Source organism: Ilyonectria robusta, assembly GCF_021365365.1.
Source record: "Ilyonectria robusta strain PMI_751 chromosome Unknown BGZ61scaffold_4, whole genome shotgun sequence".
NCBI classification, from domain to species: domain Eukaryota; kingdom Fungi; phylum Ascomycota; class Sordariomycetes; order Hypocreales; family Nectriaceae; genus Ilyonectria; species Ilyonectria robusta.
Window position 1 is genome coordinate 747,059 of NW_025764438.1, and position 21,090 is coordinate 768,148.

The 21,090-nt window shown below is 55.3% G+C and overlaps 8 protein-coding genes across 8 annotated transcripts; 4 read left to right on the forward strand and 4 right to left on the reverse strand.

Annotated features, from left to right (window-relative positions):
- Nucleotides 1–730: 730 nt before the first annotated feature.
- Nucleotides 731–1,917, forward strand: BGZ61DRAFT_491144 (eukaryotic porin/Tom40; the record flags this gene model as incomplete). Its single annotated transcript, XM_046250403.1, has 3 exons — nucleotides 731–1,045; nucleotides 1,105–1,752; nucleotides 1,810–1,917. The coding sequence occupies 3 exons, from the start codon at nucleotides 731–733 to the stop codon at nucleotides 1,915–1,917; spliced, it is 1,071 nt and encodes a 356-aa protein (XP_046108284.1).
- A 992-nt stretch (nucleotides 1,918–2,909) lies between these two features.
- On the reverse strand, nucleotides 2,910–5,976 carry BGZ61DRAFT_160866 (ubiquitin carboxyl-terminal hydrolase-domain-containing protein). The gene is made up of 4 exons (XM_046237466.1): nucleotides 5,761–5,976; nucleotides 5,327–5,704; nucleotides 4,322–5,273; nucleotides 2,910–4,263 (listed from the first exon to the last, which is right to left on the reverse strand). Exons 1-4 carry the CDS (start codon nucleotides 5,836–5,838, stop codon nucleotides 3,023–3,025), a joined length of 2,649 nt encoding a protein of 882 aa, XP_046108285.1. The 5' UTR covers nucleotides 5,839–5,976; the 3' UTR covers nucleotides 2,910–3,022.
- Nucleotides 5,977–8,682: 2,706 nt separating this feature from the next.
- BGZ61DRAFT_528781 (ribosomal protein L5 domain-containing protein) lies at nucleotides 8,683–9,898 on the forward strand (the record flags this gene model as incomplete). Its single annotated transcript, XM_046253307.1, has 3 exons — nucleotides 8,683–8,936; nucleotides 9,002–9,695; nucleotides 9,773–9,898. 3 exons carry the CDS (start codon nucleotides 8,683–8,685, stop codon nucleotides 9,896–9,898), a joined length of 1,074 nt encoding a protein of 357 aa, XP_046108286.1.
- Nucleotides 9,899–9,992: 94 nt separating this feature from the next.
- On the reverse strand, nucleotides 9,993–11,049 carry BGZ61DRAFT_444680 (nucleotide exchange factor Fes1-domain-containing protein). The gene has a single exon (XM_046244990.1). The coding sequence runs from the start codon at nucleotides 10,795–10,797 to the stop codon at nucleotides 10,150–10,152; it is 648 nt and encodes a 215-aa protein (XP_046108287.1). The 5' UTR covers nucleotides 10,798–11,049; the 3' UTR covers nucleotides 9,993–10,149.
- A 2,148-nt stretch (nucleotides 11,050–13,197) lies between these two features.
- BGZ61DRAFT_444682 (actin family) lies at nucleotides 13,198–15,523 on the forward strand. The gene is made up of 7 exons (XM_046244991.1): nucleotides 13,198–13,465; nucleotides 13,553–13,581; nucleotides 13,683–13,713; nucleotides 13,891–13,946; nucleotides 14,047–14,077; nucleotides 14,143–14,914; nucleotides 14,971–15,523. Exons 2-7 carry the CDS (start codon nucleotides 13,575–13,577, stop codon nucleotides 15,199–15,201), a joined length of 1,128 nt encoding a protein of 375 aa, XP_046108288.1. The 5' UTR covers nucleotides 13,198–13,465; nucleotides 13,553–13,574; the 3' UTR covers nucleotides 15,202–15,523.
- Nucleotides 15,524–15,574: 51 nt separating this feature from the next.
- Nucleotides 15,575–16,488, reverse strand: BGZ61DRAFT_444690 (RF-1 domain-containing protein). Its single transcript, XM_046244992.1, has 2 exons — nucleotides 16,126–16,488; nucleotides 15,575–16,024 (listed from the first exon to the last, which is right to left on the reverse strand). Exons 1-2 carry the CDS (start codon nucleotides 16,321–16,323, stop codon nucleotides 15,647–15,649), a joined length of 576 nt encoding a protein of 191 aa, XP_046108289.1. The 5' UTR covers nucleotides 16,324–16,488; the 3' UTR covers nucleotides 15,575–15,646.
- Nucleotides 16,489–16,537: 49 nt separating this feature from the next.
- On the forward strand, nucleotides 16,538–17,580 carry BGZ61DRAFT_444692 (uncharacterized protein). The gene is made up of 2 exons (XM_046244993.1): nucleotides 16,538–16,867; nucleotides 16,984–17,580. Exons 1-2 carry the CDS (start codon nucleotides 16,597–16,599, stop codon nucleotides 17,229–17,231), a joined length of 519 nt encoding a protein of 172 aa, XP_046108290.1. The 5' UTR covers nucleotides 16,538–16,596; the 3' UTR covers nucleotides 17,232–17,580.
- Nucleotides 17,581–18,290: 710 nt separating this feature from the next.
- On the reverse strand, nucleotides 18,291–20,968 carry BGZ61DRAFT_444695 (WD40-repeat-containing domain protein). Its single transcript, XM_046244994.1, has 3 exons — nucleotides 20,792–20,968; nucleotides 18,534–20,722; nucleotides 18,291–18,475 (listed from the first exon to the last, which is right to left on the reverse strand). Exons 1-3 carry the CDS (start codon nucleotides 20,921–20,923, stop codon nucleotides 18,328–18,330), a joined length of 2,469 nt encoding a protein of 822 aa, XP_046108291.1. The 5' UTR covers nucleotides 20,924–20,968; the 3' UTR covers nucleotides 18,291–18,327.
- Nucleotides 20,969–21,090: the final 122 nt, after the last annotated feature.

Here is a 21,090-nt window from a genome sequence, read left to right on the forward strand (position 1 = left end):
AACCGATGGCATATTCAATTGACTCTCACATCATGGGCATTGGTGCTGGTAAGTCGCATGTCAACCTGAGAACAGCTCTGGTAAGACCTGTCGCACAAGTCCCGGAACAGCCAAAGTAGATATTTAAAGGTAGGTACGGAAGTATCTGAGATGCGTGTGTAAAATTGGAGAAAATGACAATAAAACATCAGTGAACAATACATATCTCAAGGGTCCATATATCCCCCAGCTTACCATTGCCGATTACCTCTTTGGCAGCAAACCACATGGTGCCGACCAATACTGCTGCCCGGAATTGTTGAGCTGCTTTGGTTTTGGCTTAACCGCTGAGCCACACGGTGCGGCTAAGCCTCGGCTGCCACTGGCTCGCCCACGCCCATGCGCCACGTTGACGCTCGGAAGATTCGTATCTCCGCTACACAAACTGGGCAGCCCGCCCACAGCGCAAGCATCATTGGTGGCTCGTGCTCCTCACTAGGGAGCTGTCCGGGGGGCCAGATGAAAATTATTCTCCATCTCCATCTTTCCAAGCCATCCGCGCGGGCATCACGTTTCTGGCGTTTACGACAAACGACCCTTTCCGAACGATCGAGGCTGCTTCGATTGCCCGCTAGGCCTTCTCTATTTCCTCGATACTCCGACCTCGCCTCGCTTCCACTTTCCTTTGTTTTCCCTCGTCCATTCCCCGACATATCTCCCGGGTTCAAAGCCACGGCGAACCTCGGTCAATATGGCTTCCACTGCTGCATTGGAGCCCTTCCGGGCCATCCTCTTCTCTAACCCTGTCGCTGCGGTGTTGGGTGATGCCATCAATTCATTCTCAGAGCGGAGGGCGAAGCTCGGCCTGTCCAACCCCGGAACCATTGAGGGGTTGGCTAAGGAAGTCCAGCGCGATGTCTTCCTCAACAACTACATGTTCACCGGCATGCGCGCCGACCTTACCAAGATCTTCAGCATGGCCCCTCTCTTCCAAGTTTCTCACCAGTTCGCTATGGGCGAGCGACTGAATCCCTACACCTTTGCCGCCATGTACGGCACTGGCAAGGTAGCCACCACCCGAAAGCCACCCAACTGATAGAATGCGACACTGACACCGTCTCACAGGTCTTCTGCCAGGGTAACCTCGACAACGAAGGCTCTCTTTCAGGCCGATTTAACTGGCGGTGGTCCGACAAGCTCGTCTCCAAGTCGCAGCTCTCTATCTCCCCCGGGGGCCAGGATATGGCTCAATTTGAGCACGAGTACACAGGCGACGATTTCAGCGCTTCCCTTAAGATGCTCAACCCCTCATACCTCGAGGGCGGTCTCACCGGTATCTTTATCGGCAGCTACCTACAGTCCGTTACCCCTAAGCTCTCCCTCGGTCTTGAGACCCTCTGGCAGCGACCCGCCCTCACCCAGGGCCCAGAGTGCGCCGTCTCATACTCCGCCCGCTACAAGTCCAACGACTGGATCGCCACCGCTCAGCTCCAGGCTGCCATGGGCACCCTGAACACCTCGTTCTGGAGGAGGCTCTCCGACAAGGTCCAGGCTGGTGTTGACCTGAGCCTTGGCCTTGTTCCCTCTCCTGGTGGTTTGATGGGCGGTGGTCTCCAAAAGGAGGGCGTCACCACCATTGGTGCCAAGTACGACTTCCGCATGTCCACTTTCCGTGCCCAGGTCGACTCCAAGGGCAAGCTGAGCTGTGTCCTCGAGAAGCGTGTTGCCCCCCCTGTCATGATGACCTTTGCTGCTGATATCGATCACTTCACTGTTAGTAACCCCTCCTTTGACATGCGCCCCCGCACGAAACTGACCATTTGTCCACAGCACCAAGCCAAGATCGGCCTGGGGGTGTCTATTGAGGCTGCCCCTGAGGAGCTGCAAGATCAACAAGAGGCTCTCACCTCTCAGCCTCCCCCCAACATCCCCTTCTAAGCGGGGGGCGCGACGACCGTCCCAACAACCTAGCGTGACAACAAAATTCCGCTCTCCGCTGGTGGAATAATCTAATTGTAAAACCCGATGTTGAACAGCGCAAAGAAGCCCCGACCTTGGACCTTTTCCCCCTGATGTCTTATTAGTCGTCCTTTCCTATTCCCTGATGATGTTACGGAACCGCTGGAATCATCCTCACCCCCCCTCTCCTCGAGATCTCCACTTGAGATCCATATTGCTGCCATGGCTTCCCTCAAGCCCATCCCGGACTTGGATTCAAGTTGTGGCATCTGTGTACATTACCCGTCCGAGGCCGTATTTCTATTATCCTGGTCTTGGCAAGAAAGAAAGCATGTTTGACATTCGGTGTGGGCACAGCAGGGCAAATTCGGGTCTTCTTTCTCCCACATACGAGGTGATTTTGTTGATGGGATGCATCTATAGGGAGGCTATTGGGAAATAGCCCCTGTCATGTACTGTGTATAAGGAATAGACAAGCTGATGATGCTCTTTGAACACATTGTGCATGTTTTGAGTCGGATGACCTGTGGTGGACTTGAATCTTTTCACTGTTAGGTCAAGCCTGAGCAATGGACTTGAAGTTTAGCCTTTTGGGGGTATGTGGAAGAAGGCAGGCACTATGTATGAGTGGACATGAATTACGAGAATAAACACGCCATTGTCCCAAGCGCCATTTGTGATTTGGGTCCGAGAGACTGTTTCTTGTTGTATATGTATCTTTAATGACTTTAAAACCGCTGTGGCTAACAAGTTGAGATACCACGCTCCGCAAACGCCATGCTAATCTGTCATTTTCCATGTAAATGCGTAATGCCAATAATGCCACCTCCTGATTCCTTGTCCCCATCGCCGTCATCATAGCTGACTGTTTCCCAACAGCGTGGTTCTGTCAACTCCCATTAAGACAAGGGGTGCGTCCCGGACCGCCATCCATACGGTCTGCGTTCTGATTCCGACAACTCCTCTACAAAAGTGTATGAAAACACGAAACAATTGTTTTTTTCTCTTCCTGACCGGTCTCCTGTTTTTCGCCTCCGGTAGTATTGCTGGTTCTGTTGTTTATATGGGTAGGTAATGTTTGGTATTACATGACCGTGCATTCTCGCTCGGGCTGCGAATTGTTTTTATTCTTGTTGATCTTGTCCTTGGACCGGATTCGCTTGTGACTATGCTTATGGGTATGGTGATGATGGACTTGCGGTTGCTCTGGCTCTGGTTGGGTGGGTGAGTCGCCCCCCTCCTTGGATGCGTCAAGAGTCAGGGGTCCTGTCGAGTTGGCTGATGAAGTCCCAAGCCCATTCGTGTCTACCAAAGGCTCCTTGCTTGGTCGCATGAGACCCACGTAGCGAGTCATAGAGAAGCTGATACGATTCTCTCCCGTCTGACTGGTTGGCCGACTCCGGTTCGACTTCGCAAACCGCGATGCTGCTCGGGACAACCTCGAGGCAGTTGATTCCTCACTTGGCGTGACGGCAGGGGAGTGAGAGTTGGGCGTGACGGCGGGAGTTGCCGATGTCGAGTCGGTCCAGTTCACACTTGGGCGACGAGAATCGCCGAGCAATGATCCAAAATGCGAATCCAGTATTTCACCACTTCTCCGGGGTAGCCTCTCGCTATCAGACGACAGCCGGATACTGGGCGGCTTGCTGTGGTGCAGTTGAGAGCTCGCAGCTGTAGGAGTGTTGTCGAAGTAGCCGTCGTCCTGTCCAAGAATTCCGAGCTGGTTGCTGTCAACCCGCGTTGGCGTCGGAGGTAGCTCAATGCTGACTTTGGATTCGTTGTACGACGGCGGTTCCGTCTCAGTATCGTCAACAGAAGGGGCGGTCATTTCGACCATTGGCACGATCTGGTAGAAAAGGAGGTATGGCATCTCGTCCTTCAGGGATTGCTTGATGTCATCCACATATGTGACTCGTTTCTCGATGTGCAGGTCATCAAAGCGAACCCATTGAGCCTCTTCGTAGTCTGGCGGCGGATCAAAGTCATGTCGCCTGTTTTTCGTAAGCAGCTTTGGCGCTACTCTCGAGAAAGCAATGTAATGACCGCTCTGAAGGGAATCCCCGCGATGGCAAATGACGGACTGAAGCACAAGCTTATAGTCACTGAGAGGATTGGGATCTTCTTCGAGCTTAGGGTCGTCACCCATCATAAAATGAGGAAGCCTGAGACTATCGGGAATGTCGATAAAAGTGTTGTGCCTCTTAGGTTGACCAGACTCAGTCATGGCATAACGCTTGAGGCAGATACCCACAACTGGTCTTTGGTCAAAGTTCAATGCAACATCTACATTGCTCTGCGGCTCGTTGCTTGTAAGAGCATGCCATGCTGTGTGATTTCTTAGTTCTTGAATCACGGTTTTACTGGTGATGTTGACTTGACTTACGAATTAACCTGAAGAATTGCCAGGCAGGGATTGTGACCGCCTTCACTACGGTTGAGCCCTTGCGCATAGCCTTCTGCAGCATTGTAGGATTGTCCGGACTGGATGGACGACCTTGCTCGTCCAATAAGACCCGTTGGATGACGCTCGTCGATCTTGCGCGTACGGTTGGTTTGGGTTGGGGAGCCACTAGCCCTGGTTCAGAGCCCACGGCCTTTCCATTCGTTCCTTCATCAGGGGTTTCACTAGGAGTTCCGTTCTCATCGGGTTTGGACTCCTCAGGTTTGGACTCCGTAGATTTCGGCTCCACGGGTTTGGACTCCTCTGGTTTCAACTCCTCGGGCTTTGACTCCTCGGGCTTTGACTCCTCTTCGGGCTTGGACTCCTCTTCGGGCTTTGACTCCTCTTCGGGCTTCGATTCCTCGGGCTTCGACTCTGTGGGTTTTGGCTCTTCGGGCTTCGGTTCTGGGATTGAAAGTTGGAGCACCTTTTCATTGGCGGGCGTTCGCTGTACTGGGGTCAGGGCAATAGGTGATGCCGTGACTGTCGGGGTGGATGATTCTCCCAACTCCTCTGTGATTAGCCGGATTGTATCTCGGTGGACCAACCTTGGGAGGTCGCTGCGGCTCATCTCATGCAAACTGGCCTTCTTGGCCTCCTCGCTGTCCCTTTGGACATCGACCTGAGCATTAAAATACTCCTCTAGACAGTCCTCAAGCTTGATTCCCTTTTCCTCGGGGTCCGGTGGGACAGCGAGATTTAGGAGGCGCTCGTAAACGACCTTGTGATCATCCTTGTCCCTCTTACCCTGATGGAAGAGGTCGACTTGCAGTGACAGGAGCGGCAGCTGGAGAGTTTCGGTGATGAAGGCAAAAGCCTCCGAGGTGTCTTGTTGCTCGAGCATGCGGGCGTCTGACCAACCGGAGTCGGCCAGGGCGTCTTGAATAAGTTTGGTCTGCGCGAGTTAACATGATGTTTGGTTAGGTGTGTATTGGATTCCTGCATTACCAGATCTGTGTGAATCAACTTTCCAGTCCTCAACATATTCACCCACATGCGCAAGAGGGTGACCAGCTTCGAGCGACTGTCCTCCTCTGGGAAGTCGGTTTTGAGCATGCATTCGAAGGCGTCGAGTTTGGAGAACATGGCGAAGAGCAGGGCATCTAAATAGCAAGTGACGTTGCCGCGATTCTCGGCGCCGACCATGTCAATGCTGGGATCGTAGGGCGAGATGATGCCTGCGGCTGCCTTCTGTTCCATATCGATGAATTCGACCGCTTTCTTGGGGTCACCGTCCGCGAACTTGGTGGCCATGATATCATTAATATGATCGGCTGTGACATCCGTAATGTTCAGTGTGTCCAGTCGCTTGAGTACCTCCTCAACCTAGACGTGTCAGAAATGAATGGTTTGATCGTGGGAAGCTGGGGAAATCGTCGTACTTGTGCCGCTGTATCCTTTTCCTTTTCGGCATCGGCTTTGGGGGATTGTTTTGAATTGTCGGTTTTGAACATGGACATGAAAGCGCCACTTGAGAGCGGGCGCGGCTGCAAGAGTGTGACGGTTAGCAAGGCTGCTCGATTGGAGTCTTGTACGGTCCCAGGGAGAGCCCAATGTCCTCAGTACTTTCGGCAGACACAGAACGCCCAGACTGCCATTACATACCTTATTGCTGCTAGGAACCGCTGGGACTGGCCCCGGGGGATTTGACTTGGCTCGCCGGCTGGAGCCATTCTTGTCGCGCAAGCTCAGGAACTTCCTGGGGAACTCCTTCATGATGGAGGTGTATGGCGGGGGGGGAAAGCGAGGGAGAATTAGGGGACGAAGGACGAGCGCTCGCAAGGTTTAGCGAGGTAGAAGCTGTCTGCCAAAATCCTTCATCATCAGAGTCGCATCCGCCAGCGTAGTGTGTTGGGGTCGGGCTTCGATGTGCGCATGCGGTGGTGGATGGTGTCACGATTCAAAGCTCGACGGGGAGGAGAGCAACGTGTTTGTTCGGCGGTCGATGAATATTGGGAGAGGGCGTGGTTCGTGTGTGTACGGGAGAAGAAAGAAAACCGGAAGAAAAGCGAGCCTGATTAGAAGTGAAGGCGAACTCCGGGGCGGGTGAGTTGGATGAAGAAGGCGATGGCGAGGGGGAGCTGAGCTGAAGCTTAGAGCGTTTCCAGTGACGGAACAGCGCCCTGTTGTGGCGGCCAGAAATGGATGGGAGAAAGCCTACTTGCAGGTGTGGCGGGGGCGGGACAGTGGGACTCGGTGGTGCACGGGTGGGCTGCAGGCGCTGGATTGCCTTGGATGGCCCTGTAAGACGGCCTGGACCATCAATCGTGGACTGGACCGCCACCCTATTGGATTGGAGTTGCGCCTGTCGAGTCCCCTGAAGCAGCCGATGTGGCACGCACCTCCAGCACCAACCAGCGGAGGCACAGTACGTAGTACGTGCTTGCGTCGCAGCCACATGCCCCTGTAATACCTGTATCGACACCCTGGCCGTCAGAGTCGTTCGCCGCGGCGTGGGATCCATGGGGGCCACGGGCCAAGGGTGCAACCAAACAACCAAACGGCCGCCTTGCAGGGCTTGCATGGCCAGCGAGCTAACGTCCAACGTGGAAGCTGCTACGCTGCCTGCTTGGCTGAATTTTTCTTTCGCGTTGCCTAGCGATTCAACGTCACTGCACCTAAATTAAGGTGAAGAAAAAGTCCCTAGGTTCGCGGGTGGGTAAGGTAGTGTTGGTGTTAGTGACCTCACGCCCGGCCGTCGCCGTCCGTCGGGTCCCCATGACGCCCGTGCAGCGGCGGTGTATCGGACCCCGAGAGGCCAGGGAGAATCACCCCAGATCTGCAAACCGAAAGCGAATTCGTCGTCCAGTGACTAAGTTACATCAGAAACCTGCGAATGCAGGGCAATTCCTTGACTGGGTAAAAGGAAAAAAAAAAGCAGCCATGATCCACTTGGGCCTGTCCAATGTTCCCCTCGCTCCCCCTCGCTCCCCCTCGTCCCCTCCCACTCCGGCTCGGATTGCCCCTCATCCAATCTTGTCAGGGTCTAATTTACCGCTTGGTCATGTAACCTTGCGGCGACGCCATCTGTCGGGACGTGTGACCCAAGGAAAGCCCACAGGAGATGGGAGGGCCCCTTGTAATCCAGCGAAAGCGCGTATAATACCTGGGCACATGGTGCTGGAGTCTTGTGCCATCTCCTCGAAACAGGCACCGCCAGCAGAAATACAGAAGCCTGCCAGGCAGGCGGTAAGCCTTCGTATAGCACCGCATTCGCATTCACATCCCCAACTCTGTGCCGGGTCGTGCATCGCATCGCTGAGTCGGTAACGGGCCCTGGCGCTTTACCAGCAACCCGCCGACACTACCAGGTGATGCTCGCATTCTCGGCAGCCTGGTTGATGTTACGTACGGACCGCGCAATTCGGGCAGCCTTTACGTCCGAACGTCCACGCAGCCCCATCAGCAGATCGTCTGCCGGTGCGGACTCGCAGTCTCGCGGACTCGCGGACTTGCGGACTCGCGGGACTCATCCGATGAAAACTCATCGCTCCATCAGGCCCTAAAAGGAAACCTAGGGGAGAGAAAAATTCCCGTCCACTCTCCGGTGGGCATCCGCATCACCTGTTGGGACCGACTTTGGCGGGATGTCGCGACAGACGGATTGTCGGACCACGGGCATCCCCGCGTCCAACCGCTTACGGCCTGGCCATTTAGAGTCGTCGATGACGATTGTCCAGTGCCAAGCCACGGAGGGGTCAGCCTAGGATTGCCCAGCCTGACTTGACTTATTTTTACCCAAAGTCTCCGTGCCGCACCGCAGCCCGGGGGTTACCTCCGCCTTCGGGAACCCCATTGGGAGCCTGCAGTTTCTTGTTTCTCGGGTCTGTAGAAAAAGAAAAAAACTCCGGCTCGGGTTAGGATGATAGTAGAGTCCGGTTTGTTTCCCGCCAAACAAATTAACAAACAAACAAGCAACTAAAAGTCATCTGAGTGGTGCCAACTTTTTCAAGGTTACGGGAACCTTTCGGGCCGCATTCCCTCCAATCCAATGAAGATATGGGAGCATGACAAGGCGAGCTGGCCAATGAACCTAAAGATAAGGCACGAGACCAACAATTGTAAGCCAATTGATGAAACTGCCCGATTCGATGCCGAGACAGTGTCTGAGGAAAGTCTTTCGTCCAACGTAGAGTGTCAGAGCCAAGGTCTGTGGTAGACGGCGCACGGCCACACCACTTCAGCCACATGTGGCTCACCAACGCACTAGCCACCTGCGGATTGGAAATTTCCAATTCCACGCGACCACTCCATCTTCGATGAGGAGAGCTCGAATTGCGTGCAATCCAACCCACCCCGACACCATGGCTACTCTCCGAGAAGGCGCTCGAATGGCGGGCGCATTGGGCCGAAGACAGTTTCCCCTGCGGACTGTTCCCTCCTGCGCCAGCCGATTCGCCTCTACACAGGCCGACAAGCCCTCTCCCACCTCCGATGCTCTTGCAGATCTCGACGCTGCCTCGTCGTTTAACACCCCGACTCCGAATGAGAAGGAAATTGAGGCCTTCAATTTAGCTGAGAAGAACAAGACGAGAAACAAGCAGCTACCCGGTAACCGGTAAGTGGTTGGATTCTAGCAGCTCTGTGGTTAAGATTCAGTCGCTAACAGACCCTTCAAAATAGCTACCAGTACCACCCTCCTAAGTACTACCGCGGCCCTCTCCATCCCGTCCAGATGCCTCCGTCCTCCGACCCGACAGCTCGAGATTTCGTCCCTGGTCCATTCAGCTTCCCCCGGTTAAAGCACACATACGACAACACCATCGCCCCGGATCTGATGACTCTGACCTACACACATGTGCCGCCTGGAACTGTGGCACCCGAGTCCAACAAGGGTGTTTTGCGAGAGTGGGATGAGTCGTCGCCCTACCACAAGAACCGACCCCGCCGAGGACCTCGTGGTGGTGGTTCCTCGCGCCTAGGGATACTCGAGCGGGACATCGCTTGGCACAACATCCCCGAAATCGAGGCCGTCACTATCAACTCATATGCGCCCCTCGGTGGCCAGAACAAGGAGTACCTCCATGTTGCGCGCGCTGTCGTCCAGGCCATCAGCGGCGGCTTCCCTGAAGTCACCAAGGTTAAGCACGGTGTCGTGCAGTGGGGTGTCAGGAAGGGTGATAAGGGCGGTGCCAAGGTGACCTTGAAGGGCGGCGCTGCTTACGACTTTGTCGACAAGCTTGTGACTCTGGTCCTGCCCAAGATCAAGGACTGGCCGGGTATCAACGCCTCGACTGGTGACGACGCTGGAAATCTGGCGTTCGGCCTGCAGCCTGCGTGGATGGCGTTTTTCCCCGAAATCGAGTTCAACTACGATGTGAGTACAAGCCGTATTTTTGCTTGGCCACGGATTGTCGTTGTGCATGGATATGAACTAACTGATGATTTTCATAGATGTACCCTGCACGATTGATGCCTGGTTGCGACATCTTCATCAAGACTACTGGAACCTCTGATAGACAGGGACGTCTGTTGATGCAGGCCCTGGGCTTCCCCTTCTATGGCAAGGCCACACACTAAGCCAGTCACATAATGAGCCCTCTCAGGTGTTGGACTGGGAAAAAGGAATCATCTCCAAATGGTTGATATGTAGCATACACCATGTAACAAGATATATGTATCATAAATGGGCATTTCAAAACGAGGAGTTGCTAATCCTCCATACAAAACTTTTCCTTCCCTCCCTCCTACCATCTATATGTGTTCCGGATATCGACGCCCCAACTCCGTCCCAATGCGTTTGTTCATCATGCGTTGCCATTGGCATCTCTTTACGCCTTCTTAATCTTGTCGCGGAGTCCATGGACGACGACGTCCACTGCCTCCATGTCGGTCGCATCAACCTTGCCAGTAGCGTGGCCCTTCTTAGTCAACTCTTCGGCGAAGAGGTCCATGGAGGGCTGGTAGTTGCGGCAAGCAGAGCTGAGCGCATACACGGCCTTGCGGCGCACCTCCTCGTGCTCATCCTCGTGAGTGGCGAGGTGGACTAGCTGGGGCACACCGTGCTCGCCCATGGCCAGCAGACGCTCCTGGGTGCGCTCGTTGTTCTGGACGGCGGTGCCGATGCACCAGGCGGCCATCTTGCGCATCTCGCGCTCATCGTGGCGCAGTTGTTCGAGCAGTGGCGTCCACAGGCTGAGGTTGGCCATGTTGTTGGCGTTGTCGAGGCCCTCGATGAGCTGCTCGAAGTTGTCGAAGGCGATGAGTTTGTCCTCGAGCGAGACCTGCTCTGCATCGGAGGACGTGATGATCTCCATGGACGCCTTCATCAAATCTGCGTCCGAGGGCCCGCCCATGATCGCGGCCATGAGCTCGGGGGTGAGGTCGCTGGTGGGCGGCGCGGCCTGGGGATCGTTTGTCGTGGTTTCCGAGTGTTCGATGCTCCATTTGAGGAGCTCGTTGAGACGCTTGTCATCCATGATGAGTGAGTTTGTTCGTTTGTTGCAGTTCGAGTTAAATGCGCGACTATTATGCTCTATTGGAATAAAAAAAGAGTTGAGTATTCAGCGCCAAGTTGATAAATTCAGAGTTGTCGCGGGGTCAAGCTTTTGGACGTCGACTTGGGAATTTGACGCCTAGTCGTGATGACGGGGATTCGCCCATTCTGGAATCTTCAAGAAGGCTCTAATCCTAAAGTTTACTAGCGGCTCGCACAAGTCTTCACAAGTGGCCACCTGGAAGATTCTACGCTCCGGGCTCTGGCAGCCGGGTTCCATGGTCGATTCTGGCTTTACTTCAACGTCCGTCACAGTCACGGGTAAAAAGCAATCACGGATCTAAGGCTAAGACGAGCCCATGGGCGCATCATAGGCGTTGTCTGGGTATTGCAAGGTGAAGCCAAAATACAACGTGGAGATTTCATCATAGCTCCCCCCGTTCAGAAAAGTGCCCCGCCAAGATGGTGCCCCTCATCGCTGCTTTTGTGAACGGCCAAGACAGATGCGAGAGCGAAAAAAAAAAGGCGACACACTCAACCGGCTCAATTGCTTGTTCACAGCCACTGACGCGCGTCGGCCACTTCCGCAGAGCAACGTGCGAGAGATAATTATAGCAGCTGCCTCTGCCTGGACTGGCCTCTAAGATGGAAGGCAGATGAGTTTGGGAGCTGCAGCTAACAAAGGTTGCCGTAACAAGATCCCGCTGGACGATGCAGCCTGGTGGAATTTTTGCATTTGTGGGAGCACGCCGAGGCTGGCGGTTTCCCACGTCGCCTGTCACTGGCCACCGGCTGGGTGGATTCCCGGGCTGGCTGGGCAGGGGACGACACAAACGAGGTGAAGGGACGGGGGGGGGGAGGCGGCTCTTTCAAGGGGGGCGGATGATTTGTTGGGGTTCCTCACCTCATGAACGGAATTTGAGCCTGTCCCGTAGCTCGCTCCATGGGATCAGCGGCGGAGGCAATGGGAAGAGAGTCATGATGCCAGGTGTAGTTTGGCCACTGGGACGCACAGGCTGAGGTGTCTTACACAACAACTGGGAGCTGGTATGCGCCTAGTTGGATCATACAGCATGTTGGCGGACAACAGATAAGCGGGCGGTGTCCAGCCACGGTGAGGGATGCATCGATCTGGCTGGGAAAAGGAGGCGCGGCGAGGAGAGGTGAGGAGAGGCGAGATAGCAACGCAATCTGGGGCTGTAGCTAGAGCCCTCCATGTCATCATCACCACGGCTTCCCGTCAAATGGAATTGAGGATGCCTGCTTGGCCAGTCGGATGCTGTGGCTTGGACTTCCTGGAGCTGGGAACGCGGCGAGATCCAAGATCCACACACGCGACGCACTTCGCACTTCGGACAGTTTGTCACTGTGCTGGATGTAAGCAACAGACAATCACGGCCGGCTGCCCAAGGCAACTGGGGGCTCCGCGTACTTCGTACCGCCGCCAGACCGTGGTGCGAGCGGTCCAGCGACTCCAGCGTGCCTGGAGATGGAGCTGCCTTAGCTGCCCTGGTGGAGAGGAAGTGGGAACTGGTCCAGTCCCAATCTGCCAAGCATCTGGAGATTGACATTGTCATTTTCCAGCCTCCTCGCCGGCTCGGGAGTGAGCCCCGGTAGGTCCGGCCGTCGTCTTCCTGGGGACCCGGCCTGTGTCTAGGCCATCGGGCAGTCCAGGGGCATGCTGGAAGGCTGTCCGGAGGCCAATCTCATCCGATGATTGCTGTCGACGTCGACCAGAACAGAGCGATAGACGAGCAGCGAGGCCAATCCTACGTAAGCTGTGAAAAGCTCTGACCTGGAACTTTTCTACTTCAGTGCTGGTCCGGTGCGGTAAACGAACGCTGCTGGCTGGCTCGGGAGTGGGTATGTACGTGGTAGGTCGCTGGTGCTATGGGCGATACTCGGTTGCCTGGCACGTAGCTCATGTCTTTCCGTCCCCCTTCCTGGCTGTACCCCATGGCGGAGGGGGATCAGGTAGAAGAATAGAAGCCTCGAGGCTCCAGCATTAAAAAGTTCCCTTGGCGGCTGATGACGACGAGCATGTACTATGTAACAGGATCCCTCCAATTCCGAAGATAAAAGAGGTCAGGCTTCGGGCTCGACGGTGACGGTGACGGTGACCACGAACGATTCGGTGATGCACCACGCAGCTCCCCAGCCCAACCCAGCCCCCAACCACGTCCACCAGCCACTGCCACCACCACCACCACCACCACGAGCCAATCAGTAAAAGCGGCAAGCCGAATCCCTGGTTTCTGCCACCTTTACCTCTTTTCCCAGCTGGTCCAGCGCGCACCGCCCGCTGTCGCCTCGCCCGTTTCCCGCTTTCCCCCCCAAGAAGGTAGGCGGTCTCGCCCCCCCCTCCCCCCTAACCCCCCCTGCTGGTTCCCCTTGCTCCCAGTGGACAGTGGCCACTGTGCCGGCGCGCAGTGTCCACCTCAGCATTTCGGGGCCCGCCCACAACTTTCTTGTGACAGCGTCGCCCAGTGATACTTCCCTCCTTTCCCCCCTCCCCTTCCCCTTCCCCTTCCCCGTCCTCCCATCTTCCTGCTCCATCCATCATCAACCTCTTTCTTCCCACCACCCAGTCGAGTCGCCCTCTCCCGACTCGTCTTCCATCAACCTCATCGCTCTTCTTCGTCTAGCATCTCGTGAGCACCCTCTCCCTCTCCCTTCTCTGCTCTCTGCCCGCCTTTTGCATCTCTTGGAACCTCGCCGCTAAACCCGTTTCTGGACAGCTTTCCACCGTAATCCACAGCCATGGAGGGTACGTCGCATCATGTCGCCGCAATGCCCGGCACATCCAATCCGCCTGGAGCATCGCGAGATGCATCGAGAGACCTTCGCTGACCTGAATCCTCGCTACAGAAGAAGTTGCCGCCCTCGTCATCGACAATGGGTAAGCTCCCCCGCCTGTCTCACCGACCTCCCACCGACCTCCCCCGCCTCCCCCGGCCTGGCTGCGATGGCATCGAATGAGGCCCAACAAAACGGCCTCGATGCTTCAAATTTGCCATTTCGGGGATATCGGGGGTTGCAGGTCTGCATTCGTGACGATATACTGACTTGATGATAGTTCGGGTATGTGCAAGGCCGGTTTCGCCGGTGACGATGCTCCCCGAGCTGTTTTCCGTGAGTACCCCACTTCAATGCCCTCTGCGCCCAAATGCCTGACATTTGGTCACTTGGGCGCACTGCGTCCGCAAACATTCGTACTGACGATCTCAACCAGCTTCCATTGTCGGTCGCCCCCGTCACCATGGGTAAGTCATGATCCCCCCGACTTTTCCCCGCCTTTTCCGCAATCGGGTGGCTTACCAAGCTCCAGTATCATGATCGGTATGGGCCAGAAGGACTCGTATGTTGGTGATGAGGCCCAGTCCAAGCGTGGTATCCTCACCCTCCGATACCCCATTGAGCACGGTGTCGTCACCAACTGGGACGACATGGAGAAGATTTGGCACCACACCTTCTACAACGAGCTCCGTGTTGCTCCCGAGGAGCACCCCGTCCTGCTCACTGAGGCTCCTATCAACCCCAAGTCCAACCGTGAGAAGATGACCCAGATTGTCTTCGAGACCTTCAACGCCCCCGCCTTCTACGTCTCCATCCAGGCCGTTCTGTCTCTGTACGCCTCCGGACGTACCACCGGTATCGTCCTGGACTCCGGTGATGGTGTCACCCACGTTGTCCCCATCTACGAGGGTTTCGCTCTTCCCCACGCCATTGCCCGTGTTGACATGGCTGGCCGTGATCTTACCGACTACCTCATGAAGATCCTGGCTGAGCGTGGCTACACCTTCTCTACCACCGCCGAGCGAGAAATCGTCCGAGACATCAAGGAGAAGCTCTGCTACGTCGCCCTCGACTTCGAGCAGGAGATCCAGACTGCTGCCCAGAGCTCTTCCCTCGAGAAGTCGTACGAGCTTCCCGATGGTCAGGTCATCACCATTGGCAACGAGCGCTTCCGTGCTCCCGAGGCTCTGTTCCAGCCCTCTGTTCTGGGTCTTGAGAGCGGTGGCATCCATGTCACCACTTTCAACTCCATCATGAAGTGCGATGTCGATGTCCGAAAGGATCTGTACGGCAACATTGTCATGGTTTGTTAATTTCTAGCCACAAATTTCGGTCGAGCATTTTTCTAACTTTTCAATAGTCTGGCGGTACCACCATGTACCCTGGTCTCTCCGACCGTATGCAGAAGGAGATCACTGCTCTTGCTCCTTCTTCCATGAAGGTCAAGATCATTGCTCCCCCGGAGCGAAAGTACTCCGTCTGGATCGGTGGTTCCATTCTCGCCTCCCTGTCCACTTTCCAGCAGATGTGGATCTCCAAGCAGGAGTACGACGAGAGCGGTCCCTCGATCGTCCACCGCAAGTGCTTCTAAGGTGTGTAGTCTTTGGTACAACCAATACCGACGACCCAGAACTGACTTTGGCCGACAGCGACCCCACCGACGAACCGAATCCTCCCAACCCTCACGCAACGACGACAAGATCATGGAGGTCGCGAAGGATGCGGAGCCTTGGGTGGTTGGCACGTATCCCAGGCGAGTCTCATATTTACGAAAAGTTTTTGACATGGTCAAGAGGGTGGGCGTTACCCTTTCTCCGAAGAGATGTGATAGCCCCTGTGTTGTAGCCGCATGCGTAATGTGTGCCTAGGGGTAGCATGCCGAGGTTGATCATACAAATACTTTTGCTTTCCAATTAGACTCGTTGAATGGAAAACTGTGATGATAATGATGCCAATTGAGTAGTGCCGGTTTCTGGCTTGACCAGCGGTAGATCCAAAGCCACGATGCGTTTGTAGACAAGACTCGCTTGAAAAGGTCATATTCGGTTTTCTGTAATCTCTACAGGATCCTCTACCTGGCTGTTGGGTACATGCTCTCCAGCCGACTCGCCTTCTAGGACTTGAGATTCAGACGCCCCGGCCTCTGCCGTAGTTCCAGTCGCAGCCGCAGCCTTCTCTTCCTCCATCTTCTTATATTTCCTTCGACTCTTCTTGCTGGCACTTGCGGCCTTCTTCTGCTTGACCTGGCCTACAATAGCAGAACGGCTCTGGTCACCATTATGGAAGTCGTCGATGTACTGAGCAAGCAGCTCACGGGCGTGTTTGCGGTTCTGGTCACGCGAGCGGGTCGCCTGTGACTTGACAACAATGCCGGTGGGGATATGCTTTAGCTGGACGGCCGAATTGGTTTTGTTCTACGTGAGAAGATGCGTGTTAGAGGCAGTAAGATTTAGGAGGTTGAATATGAAGCGGTCCTAGCTGAGATGGGCGGCTAGAAAGGATGGCGTGGGCTTACAATCTTCTGCCCACCGGGGCCGCTGCCCTTGACATATGATTCCTCAATCTCAGACTCCGGCGGTGGCTTGGGTCGAGGCGGGAGAGCTTTCACAAGGACGGACTGGGAGGAGGTAAAGGTGCGGATTGAGCGAGGGGCAGCGGCCGGGGAGGCACTTGGCCTAAGGGCGAAAGATCGGAGGAAGATTCGGAACGTCATGGTAGTTCCATTGCGTAGCCTCGGTGTTTATCTCTAGGAAACCGGCTGTGGGCTAAGAGACTTGCTGTCCGTGATCAGGCGGATACGGGCTGGTGACGGAGGTGGTTCGGACGCAAGGCTGCTAGAATAGACGGCGGGAGTCGCACAAGCCACACACGGCAACGGGCATCGGGGAGTGGAGCACAGCCGCAAAGACCCACCAGCCACAGCCACGAGTAAAGTGGCCGCGGCGCGTGTCCAATCAATAGTGGGACAATTTCGGAGACGGCGGGCATGTGGTCAGGGTGCGAGTCTCCTGGATTTCAACCAAATCGTCATCTTCAACACCAACACCACCGACGACACTTTGCTTGTTTATTTCCGCTGGGGAATTGTGCAGACAAGTACTCACGCTCTCGAATCGATCGAATCGACGTCAAATCCGAAACCAAACCGACAATGTCTGTCTTTGGATCGTTCCGCAGGTGGTTGAGCCTCAAGCAGTACCAGCTCGAGGTGACCTTCAGCGTCTACATGTTCACGCCCTGGGAAAAGTTCTTCTTCAGTAAGCCCTCCCGTCACCTGTCCTGTTTACCCAGTCTAGCACGCATCGCCGTCCTCTGGCCATGCACCCTCATGTTGAATGCAACACGATAAGCTGACCACCATCTCTCTCCACAGGCTCCCTCGTCTTCCTCCTCTTCAGCCTGACCTTCATCGCCGCGTGCCTGTACCTGCCGCACCACATTTCGTTCCTGGTCGACCGCGCGTGGTACTACATCAACGGGGAGCACATTGACGTCGCCGAGGCGGCCCGCGAGGTTGTCCGGGACATGTCCGCCGGCGCGCTATCTGGCACGGGCGTGATGGCGGGAACTGCGACTGCGGCTGCGCAGGAGACTGTTGAGACGGTTCTCAAGGAGCTGTGAGGCGGGGATTTGGTATATGTAATATGGAGAGAAACTCAGAATCTTGCTGAATCGCAGAAGGGGGATGGAGGAGAGGATGTGAACGAGCGTGGAAGGCATGCCGGACTTGTTACTGACGGCGTTCAAGGCTTGGAAATATGGGTAGATCGGCCACATACGGCTTAATGATAATACATGTTATATGGTTTCCATCGACTGCTCGCGAGAACCAACAAGGAGCCGACAATTGCGTAGGTGCTGATGGACTCTTGGAGGCCGCCCAGTGTCGCGTGCCTTGACCCCCTGGCGATCTCCACCAGCCGAGGCCTTGTACTTTCCGGTGGTCTTATGGTATACTACGAGAGATGTCACCTCGCAGATAGTCAATAGTTACAGTCTCATATAAGTATTCTGAGTCGGAAATACCTGAATGGCGTACCTTGTGCTGAGTCTTGGTTGACTCAGTCAGCAGCAGTCACTTCTTGGCCCCTGAGGATCAGCGGGTCAAGGACGGCGTCATGGTCAGCGTGTGCTAATGATTTGCTTCTTACATCCTCGTAAGTGTATGGACCTTGAGCTTAACCTAGCCGTTCCAGTGATGCACCCGACTTGTGAGATTAGCGCACTAAGTTGTGATGGTCTCAAGTCTCGCTTCGTGTTGTCTAGCGCCTCAAACTACACTTAGACCATTGCTGTGGCCTAGTCACATCTTCAACGTATGTCGGCAAATGAGAAGGTAACACCTATTCCTCCTTTGTTCGTGGGAAGAACTAAATCCAAAATGGACTGTGGCAGCATGGGAAACATGAATCTGATGCCCCTTTTCCAGCTTTCATCCCTCGACATTTGTCTTACTGCTCCCGAAGAAGAGGTTGTTCAGGTCTCTTATCATTCTTGCAGGAGTGGCGATCAGTGGGATGAACGTCGAAAAATGCAGTTCAACCTTATCCTGCCCTTAGCGGTGATATGGTGGGCTCGTTGTCGACCGCCGTGGACTCGGACCCCTCCATCTATTTCTCCCATGTGATAAGTCGAGACATAAATCACATCTTCACGTACGAAAAGGACAGCATGACTACACGGCTTGATTTTAGTTCATTGACAATGGATTCAATTTTCATGAGCCCCCAAGGTACCCGTGGCTAAAAGCATACACTCTGAGTGAGGTATCCTCTCCCGCGACTGCAATCTCGTACGCCCGCTCGGCACCCTCTCTTGCTACTGGTCTCCAGGCTAGCTGCAGTACCGCCTTGGGCAAGCAGAAACTGGAATCGATGTGTTAGCCGAGTCTAAAATGAATGAGGAAAGGATATAGACACTTACGCTGCACAAGCGGGCTTCTCTACAACCTCGGAACCATCTTCCTTGACCAAGCACAAGGTGAGTCTTCCAAGCTCTGTACCAACAGCGAGAACGAAGCTGCTGTTGACAGATTGGGATAGAAAGTCGACGGATGTGACCGGCGCACCGCACGGGATAGACGCAGTTTGTGTAAACTGAAGCTTTCCGTCCTCACTAGCCTTGGAAGCCCAGACGCGAACCTGCTTGTCTCGGCCAGCAGTAGCAAATAGGGGTGTAGTGGAGGGTGCCCATGCGGCATCGAGGATCATACGGGTATGGCCCTTGGGATTGACCTGCAGGAGTTTGTAGGCAGCGTCTTCTTCAGGGACCCGTACAAAGACAACCCACTGCCGGTCTCGTCCGACGCTGAGGAGGTACTGGTCGTCCGCGGAAAATCGTAGTCTCGTGGCTGTTAGGGAGTGGGCCGTCAGGGGCGGTCGGAGCTCCGTCCAACGCTCCGTCTCAAAGAGGCGGATGACGGCGTGGTTGGTCGAGCTAGCCTTGCAAGCGCTGGCCACAAGCTTACCGTCGTTGCTCGCTGCGAGACACGAGAGTTCGTAGCCGTGTCCATATAGCTTCTCTGTCTCGGGCCAGAGGGTGTGTCGAGAGAGGGTCTCCTCGTAAGGCGGGTGGTCGAGTTCAAGGTGTGATTTCTTGACTACTGAAGCTGGGTCCATTGCCTCTCGGTCTCGGTCATCAACGGGCTGGATCTCCAGGTCGTCATCCACGGCGTCGATGGCCTTATTTGACAGGCCAAGCACAGGCATATTAGCGGCGTCGGGCATGGATTGGACGTCCACGCCGCCGCCAATACCGGCTAGACGGTTGAGCATCGAGGCCACAGCCTTGGGCTCGCTGAACACCCGCATGAGTTTTTCATCAGCACCGGACACGAACTGGGAATCGCCCAGAGAGTCAATGCAGTTGAGGTCGTAGCCGTGGATCTGGGGCCGGGACATTTCGTGCCACGTCTCCGTTCCTGGGCCCTTCCAACGGGTATGCAACCGGGTCGTCTGATCTGAGCTCGTCGACAGGATATAGTCGCCGTTCTTGGCCCAGGAGATACCAGTGACGGCTCTAGTGTGGCCCGTGATGGCGATGCAGGGTCTCCAAGAGTCCTCAGATGCCAGGTACTGCCACCGTCTCCAGCTCCCTGTACGGCCTAAGCAGGCGACTGAGCTGCCATCGGGAGACCACAAACCCGTCCAAAATCCACCTATACTTCCCGTGGCCGTAGTTGCACCCTTCTCTCTGCTAATTTCTCCGAGTCTAACCATGCTGATCCAGATTCCAGAGCTGGGGTCCGCCTCCCAGATGGCAAGAGAATTATCTGCAGAGGTGGAGAGCAGCTGCAGCTTTCCATCTGCCTGCCTGCACCAGTGGGCACTATAGATCCAATCCTCGTGTCCTAGGAGGAGAGCCTCGAAGGTGACGGAGAAGTCCTTGCCAGCAGTGTTAAGTCGATGAGCCTTGTTGGAGGGGGACTTTCCAGGGAGGTAGGCGTCGCTCAAGGGGTCAGATCCGCTTACTACAAGAGCAGGTAGTTCTTTGCCCTGATGGATTCTCCAGATTCGGACGTACTTATCCTGGCTGGCGGAGGCAAGGAGGACGTCGCTTCCAGGTTGATCCGTCTCCTTGGTGAAGCTGAGGCACCTGATCCAGCCCTCGTGGCCAGAAAGCGTCGCCTGCACCTGGAACTGGATCTTGTCCGCTTTAGCCTCAGCAGTCAGGATCTGGACGATGTCCCGGGTTCCAGCGGAGGCGAGAACGAAGACATCATCCTCGTCACCAAGATAGCTCAGGGATAGGGCAAGGGGGAAGTATTTGGGGGCTGTCTTGAGAGTTTGCTGCAGCTGGAGCTGATCGTTTTCAAAACTCCAGATCTTGATGGAAGCATCGGCCGCACCAGTTGCAATAATCCATTTCGGAGACTCCGCCTTGACTCGCAAGACAGAAATGCAGTTTATGGCACCAACATGCTCAGACGAGGTTTGGAGAGGGGCGAAGTCCTCTCCGTTGTGAGATGTCTTCCAAACGATGATGGTCTTGTCGTCTGAGCCAGTGATTAGGTAGGACGAGGTATCACCGTCGGCCTCAGGGAGAAAAGTCACAGCCTTGACGGTTTCCTTGTGCCCGCCTAGAAGTTTGGTGACTCCCTTTGGCGGATCCGACTAGAGGAAAACAAGGTCAGTCCGTGATGCCTAGCGACCTCGCCCAGCAGGGGCAGCGCCAAAACTCACAGCAGGCCTCCACAGAGCAACGTTGATATCGGCTCCAAAGGCCAAGATGCCGCCGCGACTCCAATCTGCGACGGCCGTCTGCCGGTTCGCGCCCGTCGACAGGTACTCGACCGAAACGGGACTGGCGGCCATGTCGTCAAAATTGCTGCGGACGCCGTAGATGTGAGTCTGAAAATTGTGTCCAACTCGGAAGCTGATTGGCTGCGAGGGCTTGTCGTTGAGATGTGCGTTCAGGGCGCTTATGTCATCGGCCATATCTGCGCTGTGCCACGCTGCTGCCCTTGTAAGTCCTTATTAGT